At 43.6% G+C, this 26,894-nt stretch overlaps 1 protein-coding gene across 1 annotated transcript in view; it reads right to left on the minus strand.

The window, feature by feature from the left end:
* The window catches only part of TNFRSF21 (TNF receptor superfamily member 21), a 68,023-nt gene that overhangs the window by 38,211 nt on the left and 2,918 nt on the right, over positions 1-26,894 (minus strand). Inside the window, exons 2-3 of the mRNA XM_055406523.2 lie at positions 11,203-11,854; positions 9,176-9,670 (exon numbers count right to left, since the gene is read on the minus strand). Coding sequence (XP_055262498.2) covers positions 9,176-9,670; positions 11,203-11,854 — 1,147 coding nt within the window. The remainder of the gene's footprint in view (positions 1-9,175; positions 9,671-11,202; positions 11,855-26,894) is intronic.

Raw genomic sequence — 26,894 nt, forward strand, 5'->3', positions numbered from 1 at the left:
GCTCTCATTACCATGATCCCCACCAACTCCCAGAACCTAGCAATAATAAAAAGTACAATGAGTATCTCTGAATGAATGAATGGAAGCCATTTAGTCATCCCATCCCTCTTACCTAAAATGCTCATCCCCACCATTTATCACCCCCTTAGTCTGTAACTTAAATCCCTGAGAATGTGAGGGACCAAAGGCTATCACATTCTTGCTGTGTGGTCCAGCCAAATCGATAGTCTTTATCATGACCAGAAGTTAGGCCAACATGTGGCTGTCAATGAGGGGAACACAGGCTTCTGGGCACAGGAATCCAGTTGTTGTGCAAGAACCTCTTCCTCTGCCAGGGGTTCCATGGAGGGTGGTCCACTGTTTGCACATCCGAGTCCAGAGCTCATGGGGCAAAGAGGTCCCACGAGAGTGGAAACCTCCTTCAGAGATAAACTATCCAAGCCACGGTCTGTCTGGCCTGATAATACAGTGAATGCTCCTAAAAGCAGACACCCCACACATGAATGTATTTTGCAGTAACCAGCATGTCACAGGATGGTTAGAACATGGCTCTATCAGGACTTCCCTGGCAATCCAGTGGTTTAGACTCTGCACTTCCACTGCAGGGGGCACAGGTTCGATCTCTGATGGAGGGGATAAGATCCTGCATGGTCAAAAAAATAAAAATAAAAACAGACTGTATCTACAACGATCACTCCCAAAAGCATCACACAGAAAACTGCTTCATCCATGCCAGGAACTTGGTTTGCCCCAAGTTAAAAATACTCCTTCCCTGAGGAGGTAAAAAGCTGGGGGAACTGTTTCGATTTCACTTGAAACCCTAAAGTGGTTTCCAAGGCAGAATTCATCACTATCTTGTTGAAGGTTCAATGGGCAATCATTACAAGCTCAGATGAATCTAGGGAGCCGCTAAAAACTACCGTGCAAAGGTCTCACGGTTAATGGAGGAACTGTTTACCAAGGGCAAACTCTGTCAAGACAGTAGATGGTTTTCCAGATGGAAGATATCAATTTCACTGATGCTGTGAGGACAACTAATAATTTTTTCTTTCATTTCTCAGAGGAACACACACAAAAAACACAAAGCCAAAAATGTCCTCTTCCTTCATCTTAGCCTATATCTGAAGATGCTGATTTTATTCATTCAATAAAAATGCATTGAGCCCTTACTGAGCATCAGACACAATTCGAGGCACTGGGCAGTGGCAATGAATGAAGCAACACAAAATCCTTCCCTGGTGAAGCCTACATTCAGCTGGGGGATAGGGGAAGTAATGAAATATTCCATGTGCTGGACAGCCAGGAGAGCTAGGGAGGAAAAGAGAGCAGAGGGAAGGCGATGGAGCAGGCTGGGCTGCAGTTTTAGATACGGGCCTGCTCCCTGGTATCTCAGAGAAGGGTCCACTGAGCTAACGTTGGAATCAAGCCCTAGAGGTGAGGGAGTGGGCCCTGTGCAGAGAACACCAGGTGCGAAGGGAGGAAGGGTGTTGACATGTACCCTGAAGGGCAGGAAGGCCGGTGTGGCTGGAGCAAGTGAGCCATGGGGAACGTGGTGGGCATTGGAAGCTGGAGATCACTGGCTGGGAAGGGAGCACAGATCACACTGGGCCTCCAGGCTGCTGCTGTGCATGCAATGGAAAGTCACTGGGGTCTCTGACTTTTCAATGACACGAATGACACTATCTGACTTAACATCGAACAGGATCACTCTGGCCACTGTGTCAAGAATAAACTAAAAGGGCCACAGGCAAAAGCGGAGCGACCAGTTAAAATGTCAAGGCAATGATTCAAGAGAGAGGTGACAGTGGCTTGGGCCAGGGTGGTGGTTGTAAAAAGGAGAGGAAATGGTTGGCTTCTGCATCTATTTTGAAGGGAGAGCAGGTGGGATTGGCTAATGGATCAAATATTGGGTGAGACAGAAGGAAAGGAGTTAAGGATGATTCTAACATGCGTGCATGCTCAGTCGTGTCTGACTCTTTGCAGCCAGATGGACTGCAGCCCACCAGGCTTTTCTGTCCTTGGAGTTCTCCAGGCAAGAATACTGGAGCGGGTTGCCATTTCCTATTCCAGGGGATCTTCCCAACCTAAGGATGACTTTAAGGTTCTGCTCTAATCAGGGGGAAGACTGGAGGCACCATCTTCTGCATTGGGTAACGGATGTGTACTGGATGGTTTAGGATTCAGATTTTCACATCTGAAGTGGGAGGTGCCTATTGGACATCTGGGTCTGTCAGGCAGGTGGGAGGTACTCTGCCTGAGTTCAGGTGCAGGATCCAGGCTGGGAAAATGCACGTGGAAATGAGCAGCAGATAAATGGTATGTAAAGCCATGGGTCACCCAAGGAGGGAGTATGTGCAGGTGGAGCCTGCTCTCCATTATTCAGAGGTGGGGTCCAAGAGGAGGACCTAGCCAAGGAGTTGAAGAAGGAACAGCCAGAGCGGTGGGAGGAGACCCAAAGGAAGAAAGACAGGAACCCAGGGAGCCAACTGGCCACAGCGGAAAACTCAGAACTGAACAACTCAGTTAGAATCATGCTGTCAGACTTCATGGAAAACAGGCAGGATTGGGGCTAAAACATTGCCACCATACTTTAGACATTCTAAGACATCTGAAAGCACTTTTTAAAAATTGAAGTACAGCTGATTTATAATGTTTCAGGTATACAGCAAAGTGATTCAGATATACAGATAGGCTGATAGATAGGTACTCTTTTTCAGAAGATTCTTTTCTGGTATAGGCTATTACAATATACTGAATATAGTTCCCTGTGCTGTATGGTAGGACCTTGTCATTTATCTGTTTTATATATAGTGAAAGTCGCTCAGTCGTGTCTGACTCTTTGCGACTCCAGGGACTCTATAGTCCATGGAATTCTCCAGGATAGAAAACTGGACTGGGTAGCCCTTCCCTTCTCCAGGGGATCTTCCCAACCCAGGGATCAAACCCAGGTCACCCACATTGCAGGTGGATTCTTTCCCAGCTGAGCCACAAGGGAAGCCCTATATACAGTAGTGTGTATCTGTTAATCCCAAACTCTTAATTTATCCCTCACCCACCCCTTCTCCGTTTGGTAACCACACATGTGTTCTCCATATCTGTGAGTCTGTTTCGTAAATAAGTTCATTTGTATCATTTTTTTAGATTCCACATATAAGTGATATGTTTTTAATCAATGCCTTTCCATAGCTTGGTTGCAGTGTTTTTTTTTTCCTTATTGGAGTATAAAATAACAGTGAATCCACAATCAGTGGCATCTTTGACAAAATATAGTAAGAATTTTTTTTTAATTTATAAACTTGAACCCACCTACTTTTTACAATTTGACATATTAGCAACCCAACACATCAAATTCTGTACACACATTGCAAGGGTAACAACTAATTACTCGTGAAGAACGGTCAACAGAATTCGAGCAACTCTTCCTCCTCTGCAAAATCTGCTTACATAAACCTGACCAGGTTGATTCAAGGACACTCACTGGTAAGGGACTTTTTTTCCCTGCTTGTATTTTAGCCCTACGTGGTGAAAATGCTGATGTGTTTTTCCAGTATCCCAAATAGCTTAAATTCAAAAACTGTTAGATAAATGAGAGACTAAAATATACATCGAAAACAAATATGCTCAGTAGCTCAGTCGTGTCTGACCCTTTGGAACCCCAGGGACTGTAGCTAGCCAGGCTCCTCTGTCCATGGGATTTTCCCAGCAAGAGTAACAGGAGTGGGTTGCCATTTCCTCCTCCATAAAACATAAATACCTGTCCTCTAAAGCCTAGAGGAAGAAGTCACCACCCGGTGGGCCTGGGGAGGACAGCAGCCTTCCAAGGGCAAAGGCTACACCTCCCTCCACTCTGCACAAGGTAATGCTTTTGAAGTTGTCACGGTAAGAGGCTTTTCTCCTGCAACGGCTATGTGTGCTTTATAATTCTCAAACATCCTAGAATCCACCGAAAGGTGCCGTCTGCTGGAAACAGCATTACTGGAAGCAGAGGTGGCAAAGACAGAGGGTGGGGTGTGGGGGACTGGAAAGCAGCCCGCCTGTTCCTGCCTGTTCCCTGTGAGATGACTGCTGCCCAAGGACACAGCAAGGACCGGGCAGCCTCGTCAGTGGAAGAATCTGCTCTCTTCAGCCCGGCTCCCCGGTGTTTACACTTCAAGCCTACTTCCCATAGGAAATTTGGGCTGACAGACAAGAAGACTGTCTGGAATCTGGAGTCCAGGAGGCTTCTGGCAAAGGAAGGAAGGTTTCTTGGTTGCAGCTGCTGCTGCTGCTGCTGCTGCCATCCAGGGCTGAGAAAAGCACTACCAAGTTCAACAGATGTGAGTTCCTATGAGCACAACTCCATCACCTCAGACTTCTTTGAAACAGCTTTTCTGTTTTCCAAACGGCCCTCAGAGCCTGCAGCCATTGGGTACCTGGCTTGAGAATGCTTCCATTGCAAGCAATCCAAGAAAAAGGGAAAAGGAGGTGATCGGGGTGGCCTCTGTGGAGGCAAACTCATAACTGATGACAATTTTATGATTGTTTTATTTCAGAACAAGCTGGGTTTTGCTAAGGGAAGTAAATTTTTCTTGATTGGGCATGGTTAAAAAAAAAGTCAACCACAAAAACCTAGAAATTTCTAACACTGGAAAGATTAAAATTCAGATTTTGTATAAATCCAGACTCTTGAGAATCAGAAAGAAGTGTCTAGAGTCAGATCGGTGGCTGAGATTAAAACCTGGCACTACTTCTTTATAGCTGTGTGACCTTGGGCAAGTGACTCTCTGCACCTTGGTTTTCCCACCTACAAAATGGTGATGGTAGCAGCTCACCTCATAGGGTTAAGAAAATTAAATTAAATTTATAAAAATGTTTAGAACAGGATATGGCATTCAGTAAGGATGATAGCCCGCCAGACTCCTCTGTCCATGGGATTTCCTGGGCAAGAATACTGGAGTGGGTTGCCATTTCTTTCTCCAGGGGATCTTCCCAACCCAGGGATCGAACCAGAGTCTCTTGTGTCTCCGGCATTTGACAGGTGGATGCTTTACTGACAGCCACCAGGGAAGCCCAAGGATGGTACCAGTCTTTGTTAAAGAAAAGTAGACAATGAAAACTTAATGGTGGCAGAAACCTTTATCAGGTTAGAAAGTTATGTTAGAAAGTCACAGTTTATTTGGGTGATTTGCACCCCCAAATCACCTCAAGATCTTGAGTGTGTGGGTAGTAGCAAACACCCTCTAGTCTCACTTCAGAGAAACATGTAAAGTGGAAAAGTACTCATTACTGAATTCCTAATGCACTTCATTTGTTCATTTCTGATCACTGCTTATGGTGGCTTTAATAATTCAGATGAAATGTTATGTCATTCCTGAAATCTGATTGAAGAGTATATTAATGCTGTTCAGATACATCCAGGGCACAGCTTCCAGTTACTCAGCATCTGTCCCCAACCAACCCCTGCAACTTCGGGGAAATATTTATAAGAGAAACACAATCACAATTCCCTTCCTACAACTTGATTGTTTCTTACTGCTTCCCCTGGAAAGAGGATGAAGCCTGCAGAGTTGTGAAACCGGGAAATGGTCTTCCTTCGTAAGCCCAATAAAGATCAATTCGATCCCGAGTTTGATGCCTGGTCTGGGAAGATCTCACACGCCACAGGGGAACTAAGCAAGCCTGCACAACTACTGAGCCTGTGCTCAAGAGTCTGAGAGCCACAACTACTGAAGCCCGAGCGCCACAGAGCCTGTGCTCCTCAACAAGAGAAGCCACTGCAATAAGAAGCCTGTGCATCACAGCTAGAGCATACCCCTGCTCCCCCCAACTAGAGAAAGCCCTCGCGCAGAAACAAAGGAAGATCCAGCACAAACAAGATTAAATAAACAAATAAAAATCTGAACAAAGACCAATTCTCCCACACTGGACCAAGCCCAAAGGAGTACAGTGCCAACTGGCCAAACAGAAAATTGCCATGACTTTAGAAGTGAAGGAAACATATAAAACACACAGCACTCGCAGTCTTCTTCCTGGCCACAGAAGACCTCATCTTGTGTTTCCAGCACTAGGATTCTGTGAAAGTAGGGTAGCAGTTTTGTGGAATTCAACTTTAAAACTGTAAATCCATAAGGGGCAAGAGGAACCGCCCCACCAAAAAAAAAGACGCTCTTGTTGATGAGAAAGGTGGGAACCACTGGTCTGGCTTCAGAGTGCTGGGGTCTACAGGGCATTCAGGAACACAGCACCATCTGCTTAAGGCGAGCAAGGGTAAGTGAGGTCTTACATGACCTCCTACACAGAACACCCAGGACTAGGCGATTTTATCCTCACCCTTATCCTCCTGAACAATTCAGTGTGAAATGGATAAGGACCAGAAAATGATCTTACTGTACAGGATTATCTGCTGGCCAGAACTCACTGCAATCAGATCAACAAGGTATTGTTTCCAGAGGCCTCTCTGAGCACCTGGAATGATTTTTCTGAAACAGAACCTCTCTTTGTTATGGGATTTTACCTGAGTGTACCTTTGAGGAAAGCAATTTGGAAAGAAGAGATCTTCCTTTAAAAAAAACAAAAATCTTAAATATAAACCTCCCAAGGCAAAATCCCAGGGAAAAAGGTTAAACTGCTGAAAGAGATAATAACATCTGAATGAGATGACTGTGATTTAGCTGGAAAAACAGAATGCTGAAGCTCTGCTTCCTCAGAAGGTAGGGTCAGGTATTGTTTGATTTGGTTCTTCCATTCTTTCTACAAAATAGGATTGTTTCAAGGACACGGACATAGTAATTTACAAGGTTACAGTGGCCATAAAAACGCCTAAGATCATTATATTAAATTGTTTTGTGTTGCTGGACTTCTATAATTTCCTGTATTCTCAAGAATTCTGAAAACTACACCGCAAGAGTTTTAGAAATACAGCTGTCCATAACCTAAGCCATAAACACAGCTACTGAAAGAATGGAGTCGCTTCTTTAATTGAACAGGATGGGCACATTGTTTTCTGCTAACTATATATATTAGAACAAAGGTTCTGCCTGGCCACTTAAAGGACAATTTAATGAAATATCAGATCTTAGGCAAGATCCTATATCACAGGAAAAAGTATTCTCTCTATCACGGGCCTTTTACTGGGTCAGCTGACAACTGAGGAATATGCATGGTAAATTAAAATATTGTATCCATGTTGAACTTAGTGAAGTTGAAAATGGTGCTGTTCTTTAGGAATATATCCTTATTGTTAGGAAATAAATACTGAAGTATCTGCCATAAATGGTCATGAAATGGTTCAGAAAAACTATTTTATGTCGAGCCCTCCAGGCTTCTCTGTCCATAGAATTGTCCAGGCAAGAATACTGGGTAGCCATGCCCTTCTCCAGGGGATCTTCCCGACCCAGGGATTGAACCCAGGTCTCCCCCACACTGCAGGCAGATTTACCATCTGAGCCATCAGGGAAATTACCGATATATTGTATATTATGTAACATGACATTTTATATATAACTAAATTACCTGGCACAATTTACAATATAAAACACATAAATTTTTATAGAAAAAGAGCAAACAATAATGCAAAAGGGCAAAATGTTAGCAAAAGGTCAACTGGGGACACGAATATAGATATTCTTTGTACTGATTTTGCAATTTTTTCGTGTTTTTGCAATTATATCCATATTAAAAAAAATTTTTTTTTAAAAAGGGAAAATTGGAGTCTTCCTTCTTCAGCTGCCAGAAAAAGGTTGTTTCATTCAAGTCTGTGCAGGCTCATCCCAAGCAGGAAGTTCACCCCAGTCTTTCACACTTGGTTTGACATTCACACAAATTAGCAAAGGGAAACAAAATGAGTTGTTTTCTTAAACTTCCTCCACATTCCTCATTATAAGCATAGCATGTGCTTATTAGAAAAAATTTGGGTAAAAAGCAAAACTAATAAGGGAAAATCCACATGAACACCACCAAACTGAAAGAAACTTAATCATTATCACTTTGGCATATTTCCTTTTGGAATTTATTCCCAAGTTTTAAGATAGCTAAGATTATATTATATAAGGTGTGTAGTGGCTTTTTCTATTCTTTAATCTAGTATAAACGTTTCCCCATGTCATGGGTAAAAAAAATAATAAAAACTTCATAATTCTCAACCTCAACGTAATATTCATAGTCATAATATGGATATGCCACAATTTACTTAGTCATTTCCCTAAAACCAACCCTTTGATTACTTTTGGTTTTTATTTATTATACCTGATGTTGAATTAAAAGTTCAAGATCCCTGTGCTTAAATTTTTTGTTTTAGTATTTCTGGTTTATATCTTTATGATAAATTCACAGAAACAGAACTGCTGGGTCAAAGACTATAAGCATTTTTAAGACTCAATACAAAAGGTCAAACCACTTTACAGGAAGTTAAGCTTTATGCCTTTATCTTTAAGGAGAAAGATCCTGAATGGGATTATCAAAACTTAGGCTGAAATCTTATTTAATATTAAAGAAAGGGAAGTTTTACTGCCACAGTCTGAAAACTGCAGTCTTCAGATCACACTTAGCTACTAGGACAAGTTTTATAAGCTATGTTTTGCCCTCCAAAGAGAAAAAACTGAAATATTCCAGCCCGTACTCCTACACATTGATAACTAGGTAAAGGGTATAGGGCCAGTCTCAGGTGATCAAGATATACTAAGCTTTGGGTGGCTAAAACCCAAAAATCCTTCCTATCTTCCTGATAGAAATGAGATCCTAAAAATATAAGGGGGGGAAATACATGTGGGTAAAGTGACAGGAACCTAAAGGCAAGGTTCAAATTTGAAAAAGCGCACTTCAGACAAGTTGCCTCTTTCCTCCCTCTATTTTCTCAGCAGCCTCATCAGGAGCTACGGATTCAGTCCCACTTTCGCTGAAACAAAAGACTGACTCCCCTAGGTCAAGGCAGCCAAACCTCTCTGAACTTGATCCCCTCACCTGTTAAACGACAAAGTTGAACAAAGACCCTGAGGGTCACTGTCACGTCTCATTGGGAAATACTGTCCTTTAAATGGCCAGGGGAACCAGGAGAGATGAGTTATTCTCTCCGGACACTGCCACATCACATGCTAACCACTGGATTCCTCCTATCACAACCAGATCAAACAGCACTTGGTATAAAAAGAGACTCCCCAAACTGTGGAATCTCTTTTTGGAACGAGTTTGGCAGGCTCACCGTGGCCATTGCAGTAGTAGATCCACTTCTCCCGGTTCTGGGTGGGGGCCATGGATTTCTTGAGCCCTGCCTTTTCCACAATGGTGCTGGGATCCTGCCGGGGCCCCTTCTTGAGAGTCCTCGAGCTTTTCCGGATACTGCACACCACGATCACCACCAGAACCAGCAACAGGAAAAGCACAATCATCCACGGGAGATGCTCGTTGATGTCGAAATGCTTGTGTGGGTTCTGCCTGGGGTGGCCCCTCTTGAGGCCTTTGATGGGCGTGCTTGACTTCTCACCCCCAGTGGCCTCCATGGACGGCAGCAGTTTCAGGATATGTCTGTGGTGGGGGCCTTGCTGGTGGTTCACTACCTGGAGGTTGGGGAGGGTCTTGTTCATGCCCTCCTCCCCACTCGCTGAGCTTGTGTTGTCAGGGACTGTCCCTTCCTGGATGCCACTTGGCACCTTTGGTCTAACAGAGGCAGAAGAGTTGGATTCTGTTGAGTTGATGCCTAGAAAAAAAAGAGGAAGGAGGGGGGAAGAGCTTTTCTATATGTGGGGTATCTACACATTCCCTCCTCTTCCTAGTCATCTCCAAACCAGGTCAGATAATCCAAGAAGAGATGACCTATGGAGCTTTAGAATAAATGATATTGTACATTTTCACAAAGACCTTGACAATGCCTTTATGTGGGAGGTTAAAACTCAGCTTAACAGCTAACCTCAGTCTCTCCTGCCAAAAGCAAGGGCATCCTTAGGGACAAAGCGCCTGAGCTTCACAGTAGCTTCTCCTGGCTGCACCTACTAAGTCAACTCTTAATTGTTTTGAGTATTCAGAAAACTAGTTCCAACTGAATTCCGCTGTCTTTTAATTTCTTTATTCTTCCTCTCCCACCAACTGGCTATTTCATGATGCAATGGAAAACATGACTAAAATAAAGGAAGGAGTTCAAACTCCAATCTAAGTTGGACCAGAGAAAGGTTTGGTGGGATACTCAGTGAAGAAAATAAAGCAGGACTTGCTTAGTATGTGCTAGTAACAGAGAAGCAAGATTTGGGCAGGCAGCTTAGTGGACTGCTTTCAAAGAAGCTTCCACAAGCAATTTTCCATTAAGGAGTGAAAGCCAGGGATTTAAAGTCCTGAGAGACAGGACCTGACCCCTGAGGAAACCTGAAGAGCTCACAGGAGCCCTCTGAAGCTGCTGCTTCATCTCCAGTGGCTGTTGTGAGAAGGCCTTCCTTACGGGGTCTCATCAGAAAGTCAAATGTAACCACACGTGAAAGCTCGCTAGACAGTTTTCGGCCATCATCTCATGAAAATTAAAATCAATCAAACGTAATTTGAAAATAAAAGCTAAATGTTATTCTTGCCTGAGATCCAAAATGAATTCTGAGGAAAACTGGGATATACTTGATAAAGGACATAAAGTCCTATGATAAAAAAAAAGCAAACTCTTTTCCAGATGTGAACGCTAGTTACCTTCAGTGTGACACAAATGTGCTTATTTCCTGACACTCCTGCCTGACCTTCCTTTTCTTGGACTTCCTCGGGTCCAACATTCATCTTTCCCTTCCAGATGTTGTGGTATTTTTATCCCCTTCTCCTTCTGACCTTCTGGCTGTGTCTCCCCAGGACTGACTGGGTGTAGAAAACTTTTAATCCGAAGGGACCTTAAAGGAGCCAAATCACTCATTTATGGTGTCATATGATTGACAAGTGTGTGACCAGGGCCTGTAGAAGTTCAGTGATTTCCCTAAGGCTACACACTGACCTTGTTTCTCCTGGTTCTAATTTTCTAGCTTGATGTCACCTAGTTCTCAGATATTTACTCCTCCCTAATAGCTAACACTTCTGAGTCTCAATGTTTCCAATAGATCCACGGGAGCTAGACTTTAAACAGCCACAAAAGGCAAGCCCCATCTTCAAGGGGTGACTTTGGAACAGACCAGATGGAGAGAGCATCATGGGTCCCGGCCCATTCTCAGTTCCCCTCCACAGGGCTCGGAGCCTTCCTCACATACACAATGCACGAGGTTAAGTTACCTTTGGGAATGAGAGTGGAGGAAGGGACATCGTGGGGTTCCGTGTGCTCAGGGCGTGAAAGGCTGGTTGTGCCAGGGGAGGGTGGGGCGGTGCTGGAGGAGAACGGGAGCGGGCCGCAGACGTTGTCTGCCTCCTTGGTCCCCAGCTTGATCACCACCATGTTCTGACTCAGACAGTCTGTGTACGCTTTGCATCTCATCACACTGGAAGGCACGTCGGAGAAGGTCCCCCGAGCACACTGCTTGCACCGCACATCCTCCATCTCTGTCCCCTTCTTCCGCACCCCCCAACCCACAGGGCACACCGTGTGGGGGGCGCAGGTGCCATTCGACTGGAACATGCCAGGTGGGCAAGTGCATTCTCGGTCAGTCAAGGCAGTACAAGGTAATTTCTCGATCATCGGCCAGGGGCACGGCTGACTACACTCGTGGCACTTCTCGATGCCATTCTCATGTCTGGTAAAGGTCCCCGCGGGGCAGCTGCTGCAGACACGCAGGCTTGTGTTGGTACAGTGCTCGGACACATAGGTTCCTGCTGGACACTTGTCACAGGTGAGCGCCTGGCCGGTGGCGCGGTCAACGTGGTGGTATTTGCCAATGAGACTTGGTGCCTTCTGCTCTGGTTGAGCCCTGGTGGTACTGAGGAATCCAAGCTGAAAGAAAAAAAAAGGGAAAGGAGGAACAAAAGCTAAGAAGATGTTACACAGGAAGAGGAGGAGAAAGGATGGAACAATCCCTACCCAACCATCATCATTCCCATTAAAAGTCTGACCAGTTCTGTGCCATTCTGTTTTTAATATTCATTCATTTTGGGGTTCATCAGGTCTCAGTTGCAGCTCTTAGGTTTCTCTCTAGCTGTGGCACATAGGGGCTTAGTTGCTCGGTGGCATGTGGATCTGAGTTCTCAACCAGGGATTGAACCCAAGTCTCCTGCATTGGAAGGTGGATTCTTAACTACTGAACCACCAGGGAAGTGCCCAGAACTGTGCCCTTTTAACAGCTACATCGTAAGAGAGAGAGAGAAAGACAGACTACAATTCTATAGGGAGCCTGATCTCCTGGCTGCAAAGTTTTGGTTTTGTTGCCTGACCTTTGCTTCAGCTTTCTTTTTTTCCATCTGTAAAATGAAGCTGCAAACTGATTATAAAATCATGGAGAATATGAACGTGAAAGCACTTTGGGACTCACATTAAAAATGCTATACAGCAGTTAAAATCTTAATGCAAAAGGAAAGTAACTTGCTGAATAGTGTCTTCCTGCTACAACCTAACTGATGGGTGGCCATTTCTTGATACCTGGACAAATCAGCTGAGATGGCAGGATGACAAATATTCAAGCTGCTACTACACTGCTTGCACCGCACATCCTCCATCTCTGTCCCCTTCTTCCGCACCCCCCAACCCACAGGGCACACCGTGTGGGGGGCGCAGGTGCCATTCGACTGGAACATGCCAGGTGGGCAAGTGCATTCTCGGTCAGTCAAGGCAGTACAAGGTAATTTCTCGATCATCGGCCAGGGGCACGGCTGACTACACTCGTGGCACTTAGTAGCATTAACCCCTGTAGTAGCATTAACCAATAGACAAAGTGTGATTTTTTTTTTCAAATGTTTTGTCTTTACAAAGCTAAACGGCCTTTTCTTTTTATTTTGTAAATCAGAGGCAGGCCCTTGGTATTCTGAATGAGCTTTAAACAACAGAGTTAATACTTTTAGATGCACCTCCTATTTGTTGAGGCCATGATCAATGGAGCATGGCCCTGCAGCCACCCAAGAGCCTAAGAACAACGCATGGGAAGGAGGGCAGTTAAAGTTCAAAACCAACATTTAAGAAAGTTCCCTATAAAATGTAAAAACAAACTGAGATGATGCCTGAAAGCCGATGTTAGGGAAAACATCTAAATCAAGAGACACAGTTGATGAAACAAGCTGAGGAGAACAGGAGCCAGAAAATCTGAGGCTGGTTTTCTATGATCAGGCAGGGGAATTAAACCAGAGCAAGCCTGGGGCTTCAACTGCAACGTCATTACCTTGAGAAGCTTTTTAAAAATCCACATCCCCAGCCCATCACCTGAGATCAGCTGGATCTGCAATGGGGCCAGGAATCTGTTTTGGTCTGATTCGGTTTTTAAAGCTTTCCCAGTGATTCAGATCCCCAACTAAGTTTTGGACTTCCTGAAACAAGTCGGACCCCCTTGGGCTCGAATCACCTGTGATTCCCAGAACCATTTTGGAGATAACCCAGTTCAACTGTCAGATCCTTCCCTCCAACTCCCACCCAACCTGGCACTTTCTATTGTTTTTTTTTTCCCCCTTGGCTGTGCCGTGTGGCCTGTGGGATCTTAGTTCCCCAACCAGGAGAACCCTAACCTTGAACTGGGAGCGTGAAGCTCAACCACTGGACCACCAGGGAAGTTCCCTTACTGCTTTAATATTGCTCTTTTAAAATCATTATTTATAACAAAAATAAACATTCTTTTTTAACTTTTTATTTTATATTGGCACATAGTTGATTAACAATGTTGTGTTGTTTCCAAGTGTATAGCAAAGTGATTCAGTTATACATATATATGTTATCTATTCTTTTTCAAATTATTTTCCCATTTAGCTTGTTACATAACGTTGAGCAGAGTTCCCTGTACAGTAGGTCCTTAATGGTTATCGATTTTAAATATGGCAGTGTGTACATGTCAAACCCACATTCCCTAACTATTCCTTGTAACCATTCTAATAATTATGAAATAGAGTGAAATGTTTAAGTCTCTGCTCAAAGCCACCACTCCCAGAGAAACACTCTCTTTATTATGGTGTGCATCTTTCCAGACCATTTTCTGAGCATTTACACATAAAACACACATACATGCTTTCACGTGGCCAATCTGGCTACCTTGGGTTTGGGTTTTGTTTACATATATAAAGGGGAAAGGCTACATATACCCACTATTCTATGACTTACTTTTGTTCATCTTCTAATACTGCATCACTGAAATCTTTCCACATCAGAGCACACAGACTCCTTCCTTCTTTACAGCAGTCAAGTACTCTAACAGCACGGATATGCCTTTGAACACACACATGGTAAAGAATTTCGAGATTCTTCTTACTGAGGACATGTAGATTGCCTCCCTGTCCAAGTGGCAGTTACCCACGCATCTTTCTGTAATCCATATTCACCTCCTTCCCTTCCCATTCCGCACTAGTTCCTCTTTTCTTTCCTTCTCATCCCAAATAATAGGTACAATCACGCTATTCTCAGTCTTTTAAGAACCCCTTTCTTCAAGGACCAAAGAAGCCACCATATAACCCATAACTTGGAACCTCTCGATCCTTTTCTTCTTTACTACTACAAATTTACTAGATAGGTATTTTCAGACTGTGGGAAGACCAGACCTGAAAGAGAAAGACTACCTGGGCCAAGATTTAGAGAATAGAAGACTTGTGTTCTTGTCCAGGGTCTGCCTTAAGATCAATTCCACCTGGGTTTACATACTTGTAAAATTAGCAGGTTGGACTAGGCTGTGTTCAATTCAAGGTGTATTCAACTTCAAGGTGTCTGTGATTGTCAACATTCCACCTTCTCCATGAAGCCTTTACAACCATTCCTAGACACTCATTCCAAGCCAATGAGCAAACTCATCACATTTCCTGTTTCTTTTGTTCATCATGTTGGTGCCTAATTACATATTGCCTTGTAATGTTAGTTGATGACTTCCAAAGTGTATATACTTATCTTCCCATAATGAGTATAAGCAGCTCGAGGCCAGGGACAACCACGTAGGTTGCATTTCCTCCCTTGCTCAACCACCTCAATGATGAAGACCGTGGAAATGATAAACAAAGCATCCTCTGAGCCAAGGGTCAGCAAACTACATCCCGCATGCCACCTGTTCCTATAAGTAAGTTTCATGGGAACCTAGGCATTTATTTGGGCTTCCCTGGTGGTACAGTGGTAAAGAATCCACCTGCCTTGCAGGAGTTCCCTGCACGGGGTTCAATCCCTGGGTCAGGAAGATCCTCTGGAGAAGGAAATGGCAAACCACTTCAGTATTCTTGCCTGGGAAATCTCATGGACAGAGGAGCCTGGTGGGCTACAGTCCATGGGGTTGCAAAAGAGTTGGACACAACTTAGTAACTAAACAACAACAGGCATTCATTTAAGGATTGTCCATGGCTGTTTTCATGCTATAACGGCAGAGATGGAAAACTGCAAGAGACCAAATGGCTGCAAACTTATCTGCCTCTTTAAAGGAAAAAAATAAAAAGCCTGCCAATCCCTATGCTGAGCAATCAAAAGAAACGTCAAAAATACAGGGACCAGGAGCTCCCTCACTGGAACACTCATTCTTCCTTGGAGAGTCTAGCAGAGGATGGAGTTCGTGGCTTCCTTTCTTGAGCACTCATTCCAACTCACATGCCAAATCTGATCCTTCCAACCCTCGTTTAAAACTCTCACGTGGCCCCCCCACATGACTTAGGGTGGATGCAAAATCTTTACCAGAGTTAGGACTTCCTCCAAAATCCCAACCCTGCTCTCCCCTCCCCCACTTAAAACAGGTCTCCCATTCGCCCCTTACGCCCTTTCCTTAGGTTAAGAAATGTTTTGTTTTTAAAATTTATTTTATGGAAGTACAGTTGATTTATCAATACAACGTTGTGTTAATCTCTGCTGTCCAGCAAAGTGACTCAGTTATACATATATACATATTGTTTTCCATAGTCTTTTCCAGTATGGATTTTTGCAGGATATTGAATATAGTTCCCTATGCTATATAGTAAGACTTTGCTGTTTATCTATCCCCTATTCCTTTTTTTCCTATATGACAACCATCATTCTGTAGTTATACATTCATCTGTTTAGTGTGTCTCCCCCTCTGGACCACAAGCTCCATGAGGATAAGAATAGAATCTGTGTTATATGCTGATGCTCTCCAAGCCCTCGAGGACAGTACTCGGTGCATGATATACCTGACCAGGGTGTGTTGGCTAAATGAATGAGTGGATTTGTAGACCATAATTAATTAGAAGCAGCAAAGTAAAGATCGGGAGTGGAGGAGGTTGCTGGGGATGAACGCAGGTATAAAAGCAAGTGACAGAAAGCCAAGATGCCTCCACCACGTAGCCACTGTATCGCAAACAGGCTGACACCCTTCGGTGTAAGGGTAGAGATTACAGTTTCACCTCTAAAGCCCTCGAGGATATCATTCCGTTTTCACCGAACCGGAACTGGCTTATAAGAATTACGCTCTGTGTGCTGCTTAAGATGACAAGAAAATGTAAGGAAGAATTTAAAATAGCTCTCATTCCATGAAAAGATTAGAGTAACTTGGTGATTGGAACGATAAGCAGTATAACAAGATTATTCTCCAGAAGTCACCTATGTCCCGTCCTGATTTCAACTTCAGCTATTCGAAAATTTTCATTTACTTAGAGGACGCTTATTTCAACAACAATAATGACAGATGGACAAAAATCAGTGCACCATTCCAAATGCACGACAAATACTTAGGAACTGATTAAAAGGGAAAACCCAGGACACAAAGCACAGTTCAAGGAGGGAAGGTCGCCACACTCGCCTTGATGACTTGCCTCACGCCTATCCTGTTATATCACTCTTACTCCAGGACACAGATGGACCCAAGAAACAGCGGATGTGCTAATACATGTCAGAATGTTGACGCTTATTTTTGTTTGTTTTCCTTTGTCTTTTAATAATTTTTTTTTAATGTGGGCCATTTTTAAAGTCTTCACTGAATTTATGACAATACTACTTCTGTTTTCTGTTTCGGTTTTTTTGGCTGCCAGGTATGTGAGATCTTAGCTCCTCGACCAGGGAATGAACCCACACGCCCTGCATTGGAAGTCTTAACCACTGGACTGCCAGGAAGGTCTTGATGCTTATTTATCTTTAACAATTCTTATCCCATGACCTCATCCTTCTAACAAATGAGGGAAAGCGCCTGTGCAGTTTATAAGTAAATGTGTTTGTCATTCTTGCTCCCTATCAAATCTCAATCACTTTTCATAGAAAATGAGCAAACTCAAGGCAGTGATAAACTTTTGTCTATTCATAATGGATCAGCAGGAAGACCGCTTGTGGGCTTACTATAGAAAAATTGTTAATACTGCCTAAAACTAATATGTCAAAAGGAATCTCAGCTTCCTTGGATATGATAACTAAGGGAAACAAGTTATTCCTGAGACGGTAACTATAAGAACATGGCGAGGATCAAACATACTAACAGGGACTCCCCTGGTGGTCCAGTGGTTAAGACATCACCTTCCAATGCAGGGGTTACAGGTTCCATCTCTGGTCAGGGAGCCAAGATCCCACATGCCTCTCGGTCAAAAAACCCAAATGGAAAACAGAAGCAATATTGTAACAAATTCAATAAAGACTTTAAAAATGGCCCACATCAAAAACATCTTTAGAAAAATAAAACATACGAACAGATGCTCACATGGCAAAAAGCCAGGCAGAGCAGAGATACTCCCAAAAGTTCTGACCATTTTATTTTCCACATCACATTACATTTGTAATCATAAGACACTGACTGCTGAGAATTCTAGAGATTTGAAGGAAGAAAAAGAATGTACCAAGAGAAAGGTGCCAAGCGAAAAGCTTCTGCAAAGCACAGAGAGACCCGTTACCAGTTAGTTATATAAATTTGGCCGACTCTGGCACTGTCTACTATCCTCTCTGATTTAAAAAAGCCTTCTGTTGCTAAGGCAAAAGCAGGGACTGCCGTTCAAGCTGGCGAATCCAGAGAATGCTGAGGCTAGAATGTGCTGACGACAGGACCGAAAGGAGGCAAGCTCAGAGGAGATGGAGGGGAAAGGGAAAAAAAAAAAAAAAGCAAGACAGAACCAACCCAGATGCTGTCTTCCCTGGAACCTACAATGCAGGAGAGTGTGTGTACTCAGCCTTCAGGGGCCTGGACCATAGAAACACATCGCCCTCCACCCATCACAATGTGATTGTGTCACGTTAGTCACTCGGTCGTGTCTGACTCTTTGTGACTCCATGGACTGTGGCCCACCAGGCTCCTCTGTCCATGAAATTCTCCCAACAAGAATGCTGAAGTGGGTTGCCATTCCCTTCTCCAGGGCATCTTCCCGACCCAGGGATCAAACTCAGGTCTCTGGCATTGCAGGCAGATTCTTTGCCATCTGAGTCACCAGGGAAGCCCACCCTTCACCCATCACAACAGCTAGTTCTATAGGCTAAGACCCCACCTACATAGAGAAGCCAAGTTAAAAATAAGACAGTGGTGAAGGTCAAGAATTTACAGAATCCTCATTAAACCTGGCAAAACTGCCACCACCAGCCAGGGCAGCGACTCTAGCCTGTATAAACAAAACCTAATTTAGCCTGAAGCATCTGAGCAAGCCTGGCTCTACCAGATCCTGATGGGAGTGCGGGGGAGGCGGAGAGCAGTTTAACCTGTGTCTCCATTTCTCCATTAGTAAATGGAGATAATAATAATAATATAATTAAATAATAAACTAAAAATAATTTTTATAATAAAAATAATACATAAGATCACAACCCTAGGATTGTTTTCACAATTGTTACTACAGATAAGAGCAGGTGAAACAGTCATGACACAAGGTAGTTCTTCATGAATGTTATTTTAATCATCACTCCTTCTATTTATCATCATACTCTAGTTTAGCTTCAGTCCCTTGGGATTAGACAACTTTTCAAAACACTCCAATTAAAGCACAAATATCCAATAGACAAGAAACTAGTGGTTACCAGTGTAAAGAGGAAAAGGGGAGAAAAGATACAGGGAAGAGGGAAAAAGGGTTATTATGGAATTATATGAAATCATATATATGAGGGACTTCCTGGGTTGGGTGGCCCAGTGGTTAAGAATCTGCCTTTCAACAAAGGGGACTTGAGTTCGATCCCTGGTCAGGGAACTATAAGATCCCACATGCCTTGGAGCAACTAGCCCTGCATGCCACAATAAGAGAAATCCAGGCAATGCAACTAGAGAAAGTCTGAGAGCCGCAAGGAAGAGCCAGTACAGTCAAAAATGAAAAATAATTTCCAAAAAGAAATCATATGTATGAAACTCCTGAAATTTGCAAAGCACTATAGAATTTAAAGAATCTTTAATTCAATAAAAATAACAATAATCCCTGCTTTTTTACAACACTAGTTAAATAAAGGTGTAGCCTCCTTTTATTTAAAAAACAACAACAATACGCCAATAACCAATTCCTGATAAGTGTGTCAAAGACTCCAGATTTTTAAAAAACTGTAATCCTAAAACATACCCTACTAGGCTTGGAGCCCGCCACAAAACCAAAAATACAGACTGCATGGCAAGGAGGTAAAAGAGAAGCAAGAACCAACTGGCATTTCCAGACAGATTTAGAATACACAGTACCGAGCAGACGAGCAAACCCAGGAGGAGAAAGGGTCCGTTATCTGTTGGTCCACTGTAGACGGATGGAGGGAAAGTTAAGGAAGCATTTTCCAGAGGGAATTTTCCTGATCTCGTCCCACAAGATGATGATTCTAGGCTCTAAAACACGGGTGAATAAATCCCAGCCAGCTCCCTGCTTTTTTATAACCTACAAGCTTAAGGTTAGTTTTCCCATTTTCAATAGTTGGGCTTAAAAAAAAAAGCATAAAATTTTATGATACATGACAATGATTTGAAATTCAAATTTCAGTGTCCACAAATCAAGTTGACTTGGAACCCAGCCACACCCACTCTTCTGGGCATTGCCGAGGTCTGCTTTCAAAGCACAGAGGCAGATCCGAGTAGTGTCCACAGAGATCATTGGGTCCATGTGGTCAGAAATACTATCTAGCTCTTTACAGATAAAGTTTTCCAACTCCTGGCCTAGAAGTTTAGGAAATGCTCCTCACTGGAGTTTTCTCTTGGAGAGGCACCGTTTATGGCAGCCTCATGAAGTCTGCAAGAGGCCCAGGAGAAGGGTTGCAGAAAATGGTGAGTTAGTTGAGCCCAAAACTTCCCAAACTTATGTGATCATGAAACCCTTTACTCACACAAGGAGTATGAACATCCTGCACAACACACTGAAGTAGTTCTCACCACCAACATGATGCTAAAGTCCAGAAATGTCAACATATCCAACATTAGTAAGATCAAATACAAAATTCGAAGTGGAACTTCCTTGGCGGTCGAGTGGTTAAGGTTTTGGGCTCCCACTGCAGTGGGCACAGGTTTGATCCTTGGTTGAGAAACTAAAATCCCAAAATCCTCATGGTTTCACTAAGAAAAAAAAAAAAGAAACTAACCAAAATGTTTGCATTATAAAATATAAAAACATTAAAAGTAGCCTGGGAAAAAACTATGCCATATACGGCTAATACAAGCTTATAACTAAAAATGTAAAAAATTAACACAAAAGCAGGTTAACAAAAATTGCTCTCAACAGTGGAGGCAGAATAGTTATAAGGATAACTTGCTTAGTCTCTAAGTCGTGTCCAAGTCTTTTGTGACCCCATGGACTGCAGCCCGCCAGGCTCCTCTGTCCATGGGATTTCCCAGACGAGAACACTGGAGTGGGTTGCCGTATCCTTCTCCAGAGGATCTTCCCAGTCCAGGAATCGAACCCACGTCTCCTGCATTGCAGGTGGATTCTTTACTACTGAGTTTCCCATGGATAAATTGATAATGTCCCTTGCAATTACTGAAATGTAAATTTGCACAACCAAGGACCTTTACATATCTCTATTAAAGCAGCATAAGTAAATTAAAATGATAAACTTCATTGTTGGCCGGCTTGTGTGGTAGTAGGTACATTTATAGGTTGCTGGTGACAATCTAAATGAATCAGTCTTTCTAAAGACAATCTGGCAACATGCAGCAAGAGCCATAAAACGGTTCATTCATTTCCTGTGACCCAGCAATTCCACTTTGGAGAATACACATCAAAAGTACCTCACTTTTGGGAACAACCCAAAAGAAAAAAGAGCAACTGGTTTGTACAGAGACAACTCTTGTCAGCGCTGCTTGCTTGCAGCAGGAAAAAAATGAGAACAACCAGCAAGTGTCCATCGACAGCTGGATGACTCAACACTCTGCCAACCAGAGGAGAGGTCGGCATAAAAACCGGCAGGCAGGACGGTTGCACTGACACGAATCATAGCACCTCAAATCCACATCGAAACTTTGGGTGACCCAATCTTATCCGCTCCTTCCCTACCCACCACTTCAAAGCAATCAGACCATCAGAGACTCAAGTCAAGAACCAGGAAATCATGGGACTTCCCTAGTGGACGGGCAGTTAAGACTCCATGTTTCCATTGCAGGAGGCATGGGTTTGATCCCAGATGAGACCAAAAAAAAAAAAAAAAGTAAAAAATAAAATGTTCTTTGTTAGTAAGTCAAACACCCTTGAGATGTAGCTCAAAGTACTGAGACTCGGATCAAGCTCCCACTACACCCTAACTTGTCCAGAATGAATGAACTGTTAGTTTAGAGCAAAATCCTTCTGGAATTCATTCAACAATCATTTATTGCTTAAATATTGTGTGTCAGGGCACTGGGCTAGAAACACAAAGATGAATAGTGCGTTGTCTGTCGTCTGTAAGAAGCTGAAAAGGAATAACAGCAGCAATGGCCCTGAGCATGCTGTATGGAGAAGCACACCCAATCCTCATCTAATCCGGTATTTCTGGACCAGGTACAGAAGATTTCAACCAAAGAAGAGAGAGGAGCCATGGACTTGCAGAAGTAAACAGCAAGGAGTGACTAACGGTGAGTTAGATTATTCTGGGAACCTATTACCATTTGCCTTGAGTTTTTTCCTCCTCATCCTCTTGCCTCTTTTAATCCTGGATATGCTGATCCAGCCATACCTAAGATGACATCTGATAATAATCAGATAATAATAACCCTTTTCAAAAGAATTCCAACTTCCTTCCCAGGAGCAATGATAAAACTTCTCATCTTCTACCTTTCTTCAGCATCTACCATCTATGAAAAAACATGGCGAAAAGTTCCCTTGGGAGAGAGCTCCACACGTGATAAACCACATACAAACATCTCACGTTGAGATGAGACTGTGCAAATCACAGAGTTCAACCAGTTTCTAAGAGACCTGAAATGAAAAGTTAACAAAAAAAAATACTAATAACAGATGATGCAAACCTGTGGACTGATCCTGTACGAATAATCAGGCCGGCAGCAAAGGAAACCCTGAGAGGTCCTTGAGTTCTCAGGATGAGTTGAAACGAGCTTGCTAAGCAGAATTCGTGTCATACTGTTACTCACTAGGCAAATATTTTTCAAAATGACCCCAGGAGCAGGAAAGCGCAGCATCTATTCCCTATTTATAACATTTCAATTTGCAAGAGAATCTTTCCATCTTAACTGTGGAACCATTGCCGGTCAGAGTCACACCATAGGAAAATGCTTGCCAGTGGCTCCACACCCTTCCCTTTCAATCCACACACACAGGTTGCTCTTACGCTATAATCAGCCCTTTTGGCTAAACTTCCAAATGCCACCACGGGGCAGAACTGCTCACCCAGTGGAAAGAGAATGTTCGACTATTAGGTAAAAGTATTCCTTTAACGGGAAACAAAATTCCAGTAAATTAAGGTTGCTTGTGCCCGACCCACACCTTGGCAGAAAGAGCGGTGTGTATGAAGTCAGGCTGACTTAGATCTGAGTCCTCGCTCTGCTGCTGCTGCTAAGTCACTTCAGTCGTGTCCGACTCTGTGCGACCCCATAGACGGCAGCCCACCAGGCTCCCCAGTCCCTGCGATTCTCCAGGCAAGAACAATGGAGTGGGTTGCCATTTCCTTCTCCAATGCATGAAAGTGAAAAGTGAAAGTGAAGTTGCTCAGTTGTGTCCAACTCTTCGTGACCCCATGGACTGCAGCCTACCAGGCTACTCCAGCCATGGGATTTTCCAGGCAAGAGTACTGGAGTGGGGTGCCATTGCCTTCTCCAATGTATGAAAGTGAAATGTGAAAGTGAAGTTGCTCAGTTGTGTCCGACTCTTCACAACTCCATGGACTGCAGCCATGGGATTTTCCAGGCAAGAGTACTGGAGTGGGGTGCCATTGCCTTCTCCGAGGCCTCGCTCTGGCAGTTGCCAGTTTCTTGACCATGGCTTCTCCTAAGCCTCATTTCCTGTAAAATGGGGCTAATGCTACTGCCTCATGGACTTGAAGGGTCTACTGAGATCATCTGTAGAAGCTATTCAACACAATGCCAATAGTATGTGCTGAATAAATAGAAGCTTGATAATAATCAACATCAATGATTCATCTTCGAAACCGTTAATATTCCTCCCCTCTATCAGGACCAAAGCCCTCTTAGAGCCACTGCTGCTCATTTGATTCCAGAACTCATCTCACTCCTCTCCTCCCTGCTAAATCCATTCAACTCAGGCTCCTTTTCCCAAACAGATTTGCACACACCCTGAGGACACTCGGAGCACAACTTTCCCACCACAGAAGCACCTGTCATCTTCATGGCCAGGGTGCTGACATGTGGGATTTTTTCCCAGAATCCAGGAGAAAGGACTCTTCCTGATGGCCTTCAGCATCTCTCAAGGAGAGTGGGATCACAGGACTTCCTTGGTGGTCCAGCGGTTATGCCTCCACACTTCTAATGCAGGGGGCACAGGTTTGATCCCTGGTTGGGGAACTAAGATGCCACATATCTACCCTTCGGTGTGGCCATAAAGAAGAGAAAAGTGTGAGATCACCACTGCTCTGAAGCTACAGCCTAAACATCCGTGAGCCCTCTGTTTCTACAGCCCCCGTGAGTGTTCAGCAGATACTTGCTGACATCAGCCTTCCTACTTAACAAGTTCTGCCCAGCTCCTCTCCTCTCTTGGATTCAGGCTGGACACGGAAGGTAGTATGGAAGCCAGGTGGCAGCACAAAAGCCAATTTAGGATGCCTGCTTACTTTCTGGTATTTGACAAATACAAACACTGAGGCATGGCCAGTATTTATTCAACATCTCGCCCCCTTTACGAAAGAATCGCAGCTCAGCAGCTGCTACTCCAACTACAACGCCCAGTGTTCTACTAATGCTAAAGCGGGATTCAACTTGGGGCCAGGCTAACTCCTCTTGCAGCTTCAGTTTTCATTCTGTCCAACAGACATTATCTGCGCCTAATGCTCCAGACAGAATCCATTCCAAATGGTCATCAGGCACAAGCCCAAAGGCAATGAGAGACTTCGTGTCACTGAAGAGAAGCACCTGAATTTTCCAGGAAGTTGCCGAGTGACCTGGTAGCACCAAGTCTTTGCCAGGCCTGCTTGGGGGAAGAGGGCCAGCAGAGTCAGCGCTTCCTGGAAAAAGAGGCACTGCAGTTGACAAAAGGCCACTCAACTCACTCTGGCCCTGGAATAATCTGATGATGCCTCTGACCATTTCCCATTGCACACACATATACACACACAATTAATAAAGTTCCCTTAAGCCAATTATAGTTTACATGCTTTACAAAGGGCCGGATGATCACAAAACCATTTGCAACGTGTCCCCAGAGTCTCTAACGAGACTTCACCTCTGACCCTCACAGTCAAGCGTTAAGGCTGAAAAGTGATGTCTCCTCATTCCGATCTACAAATAGACAGGATGCAGAGCACCTGCTGAAGTCAACTTGAACCCACACCCACTCACTCCATCCCCTTGGAGAAAAGAGGCCTGCTGCAAATGGTGCTGGAAAATACAGTATTAACTGTGCTGACCACCTCCAGCTGGAAAGACCATGTCCAAATTTAGCCACACTAAAATATGCAGTTTAGCGAGCTGGTGGATCTAGGCCGACTAACTCCCGGTATTTTCTCAGCTTTGAGTAGTATGCATTCCATGACAAGGAATTGTTTTCTTGCTGATTTGATGAGCCTGTGTGTCTTCTTTACACTGTAGGTTTGTTTATTTGCTTTGTACTGGGCTTGTGGCAGATTCAGCCATATGACTTTAGAAACAGCTGAGAATTCGGATGAAAAAGCTCAATCCCATCCTATACAGTTTGACAAAAGGGATGGGAGATTCACATGGTACGTGAGAAACCCTGCCTTCCAGAACAGGTCAACATACCTGACTTGTGCGATCATGAGTCATTTTCTCTACCAAGACTATTAGATTTTATTCTGAGACTACAAAAATTTTTCTTCTGACTTTCAGATTAAAAGCCACAATTTCTTCAAGTGTTTGTTTTTTTTTTAAGATTTTTTTTTTTTTGATGTGGACCATTTTTTAAGTATTTAGTGAATTTGTTACTATATTGCTTCTCTTTTTGTGTTTTTGTTTTTTGGTGGTGAGGCATCCGGGATCTTAGCTCCCTGACCAGGGATCAAACCTTCACTCCCTGTGTTGGAAGGTGAAGTCTCAACCTCTGGACCTCCACGGAAGTCCCTCAAGTAGTTTAAAGATGCTAACATCCATCACATTTTGTGTATTACTTTGAGTATAATACATTTATCTGTGGGTTCTTTCTGAAAGTGTGAAACTCAGCCAGCACTATTGACAGCTATGTCCATTTATACACCATATACTTTGTACCTGTAAGGCAAGATCCAAGTTCTAATTCATCCCTGGGTTCCCATTACCAAGAACAGTGCCTCTCAGAGTAAGCGCTCAATGTAGGTTTGTTAACATGAAAAAATAATTTGCTTCCCCCATCTAGGCTGTTTCTCCCCTCCAAGTTTTCCCTTGCAGCTTTCAAACTCTAGGACTGTGAAGTTCAGGTGTATATAAAGGAGAAAATCTTTTGGATATGACATTAGCTCTAATTCAAAGTTCTCTGTGAAATTCTCACTTAGTCTCGAATCTATTTAGGACTTCAGCCCCAACCAGCTACTCCACACCAATCTAGTCAAATAGCCAAAGTCAAATGCCAGGATGCTAGATGATTAACTTTAATAAGCAAAGGTCAGGAGATGGCACTATTCAGTCTCAACAACAGTGACAAACACCCATATGTGTGACTTTCTAGGCGAGCACTCATCTGAAAGCTCTTTCAGTAACTGTCCTTCTATCTGGAATTCATAATATACGCAGATTAGTGGTTTCTAAAATTTCAGACCTCAATTCCTCATCAATTACATCTCCTTTTTCTTCTGACTACCCCACTGCCAATATTCTATCTGTCCAGTCAAAGCAAGCTCCTTGAGGGCAAGAGACATCTCTGAGTGTGTTGTTAGCCCATTCTAGGGCATTTCTTAACACTGGCACAAACCTCAAGGTCTCATTCATCTGCTCTCCAAATTTTTGGCCTGAAACACACAATATTTTGCCTTTCAGTATGTGGTTTACTTTCCAATATCATGCAGACATCTCAACACATCAGAAACAGAAGTGCAAGCAGCAAGAACACTTCCCTCCAAAGGTATTCATGCAATTCTCATCAGTGTCCTGCAACAAACCAAACCACCAGCCTCAACTCTCCCCCAGTGAGTCTTCTCTCTTGTTCCATTTCCTCACTGGGCAATTTGGAGTTGCGAAACCTGCAGAGTGGCACAGCAGGGAGGCAGTGAGTCCTGAGAGGGAGCCAAGCGATCCTGGGTCCCAGTACCAGTGCCCTCAACACTTGGGAGCAGGGTGGCCCAGAACTGCCAGTGAAGTTTTTGCAGTCTCCTTTTTCTCAACTGGAAAACTGAGCTCATCCCACCAGCTTCGCAGAGATATTGGGACTAAGATAGGTACTATCTATAAAGCACCTGACATGATAATCATGTT

The sequence above is a fragment of the Moschus berezovskii genome, chromosome 23, assembly GCF_049115385.1.
Source record: "Moschus berezovskii isolate FMDL1 chromosome 23, NW_MosBer_1.0, whole genome shotgun sequence".
Classification (NCBI taxonomy): domain Eukaryota; kingdom Metazoa; phylum Chordata; class Mammalia; order Artiodactyla; family Moschidae; genus Moschus; species Moschus berezovskii.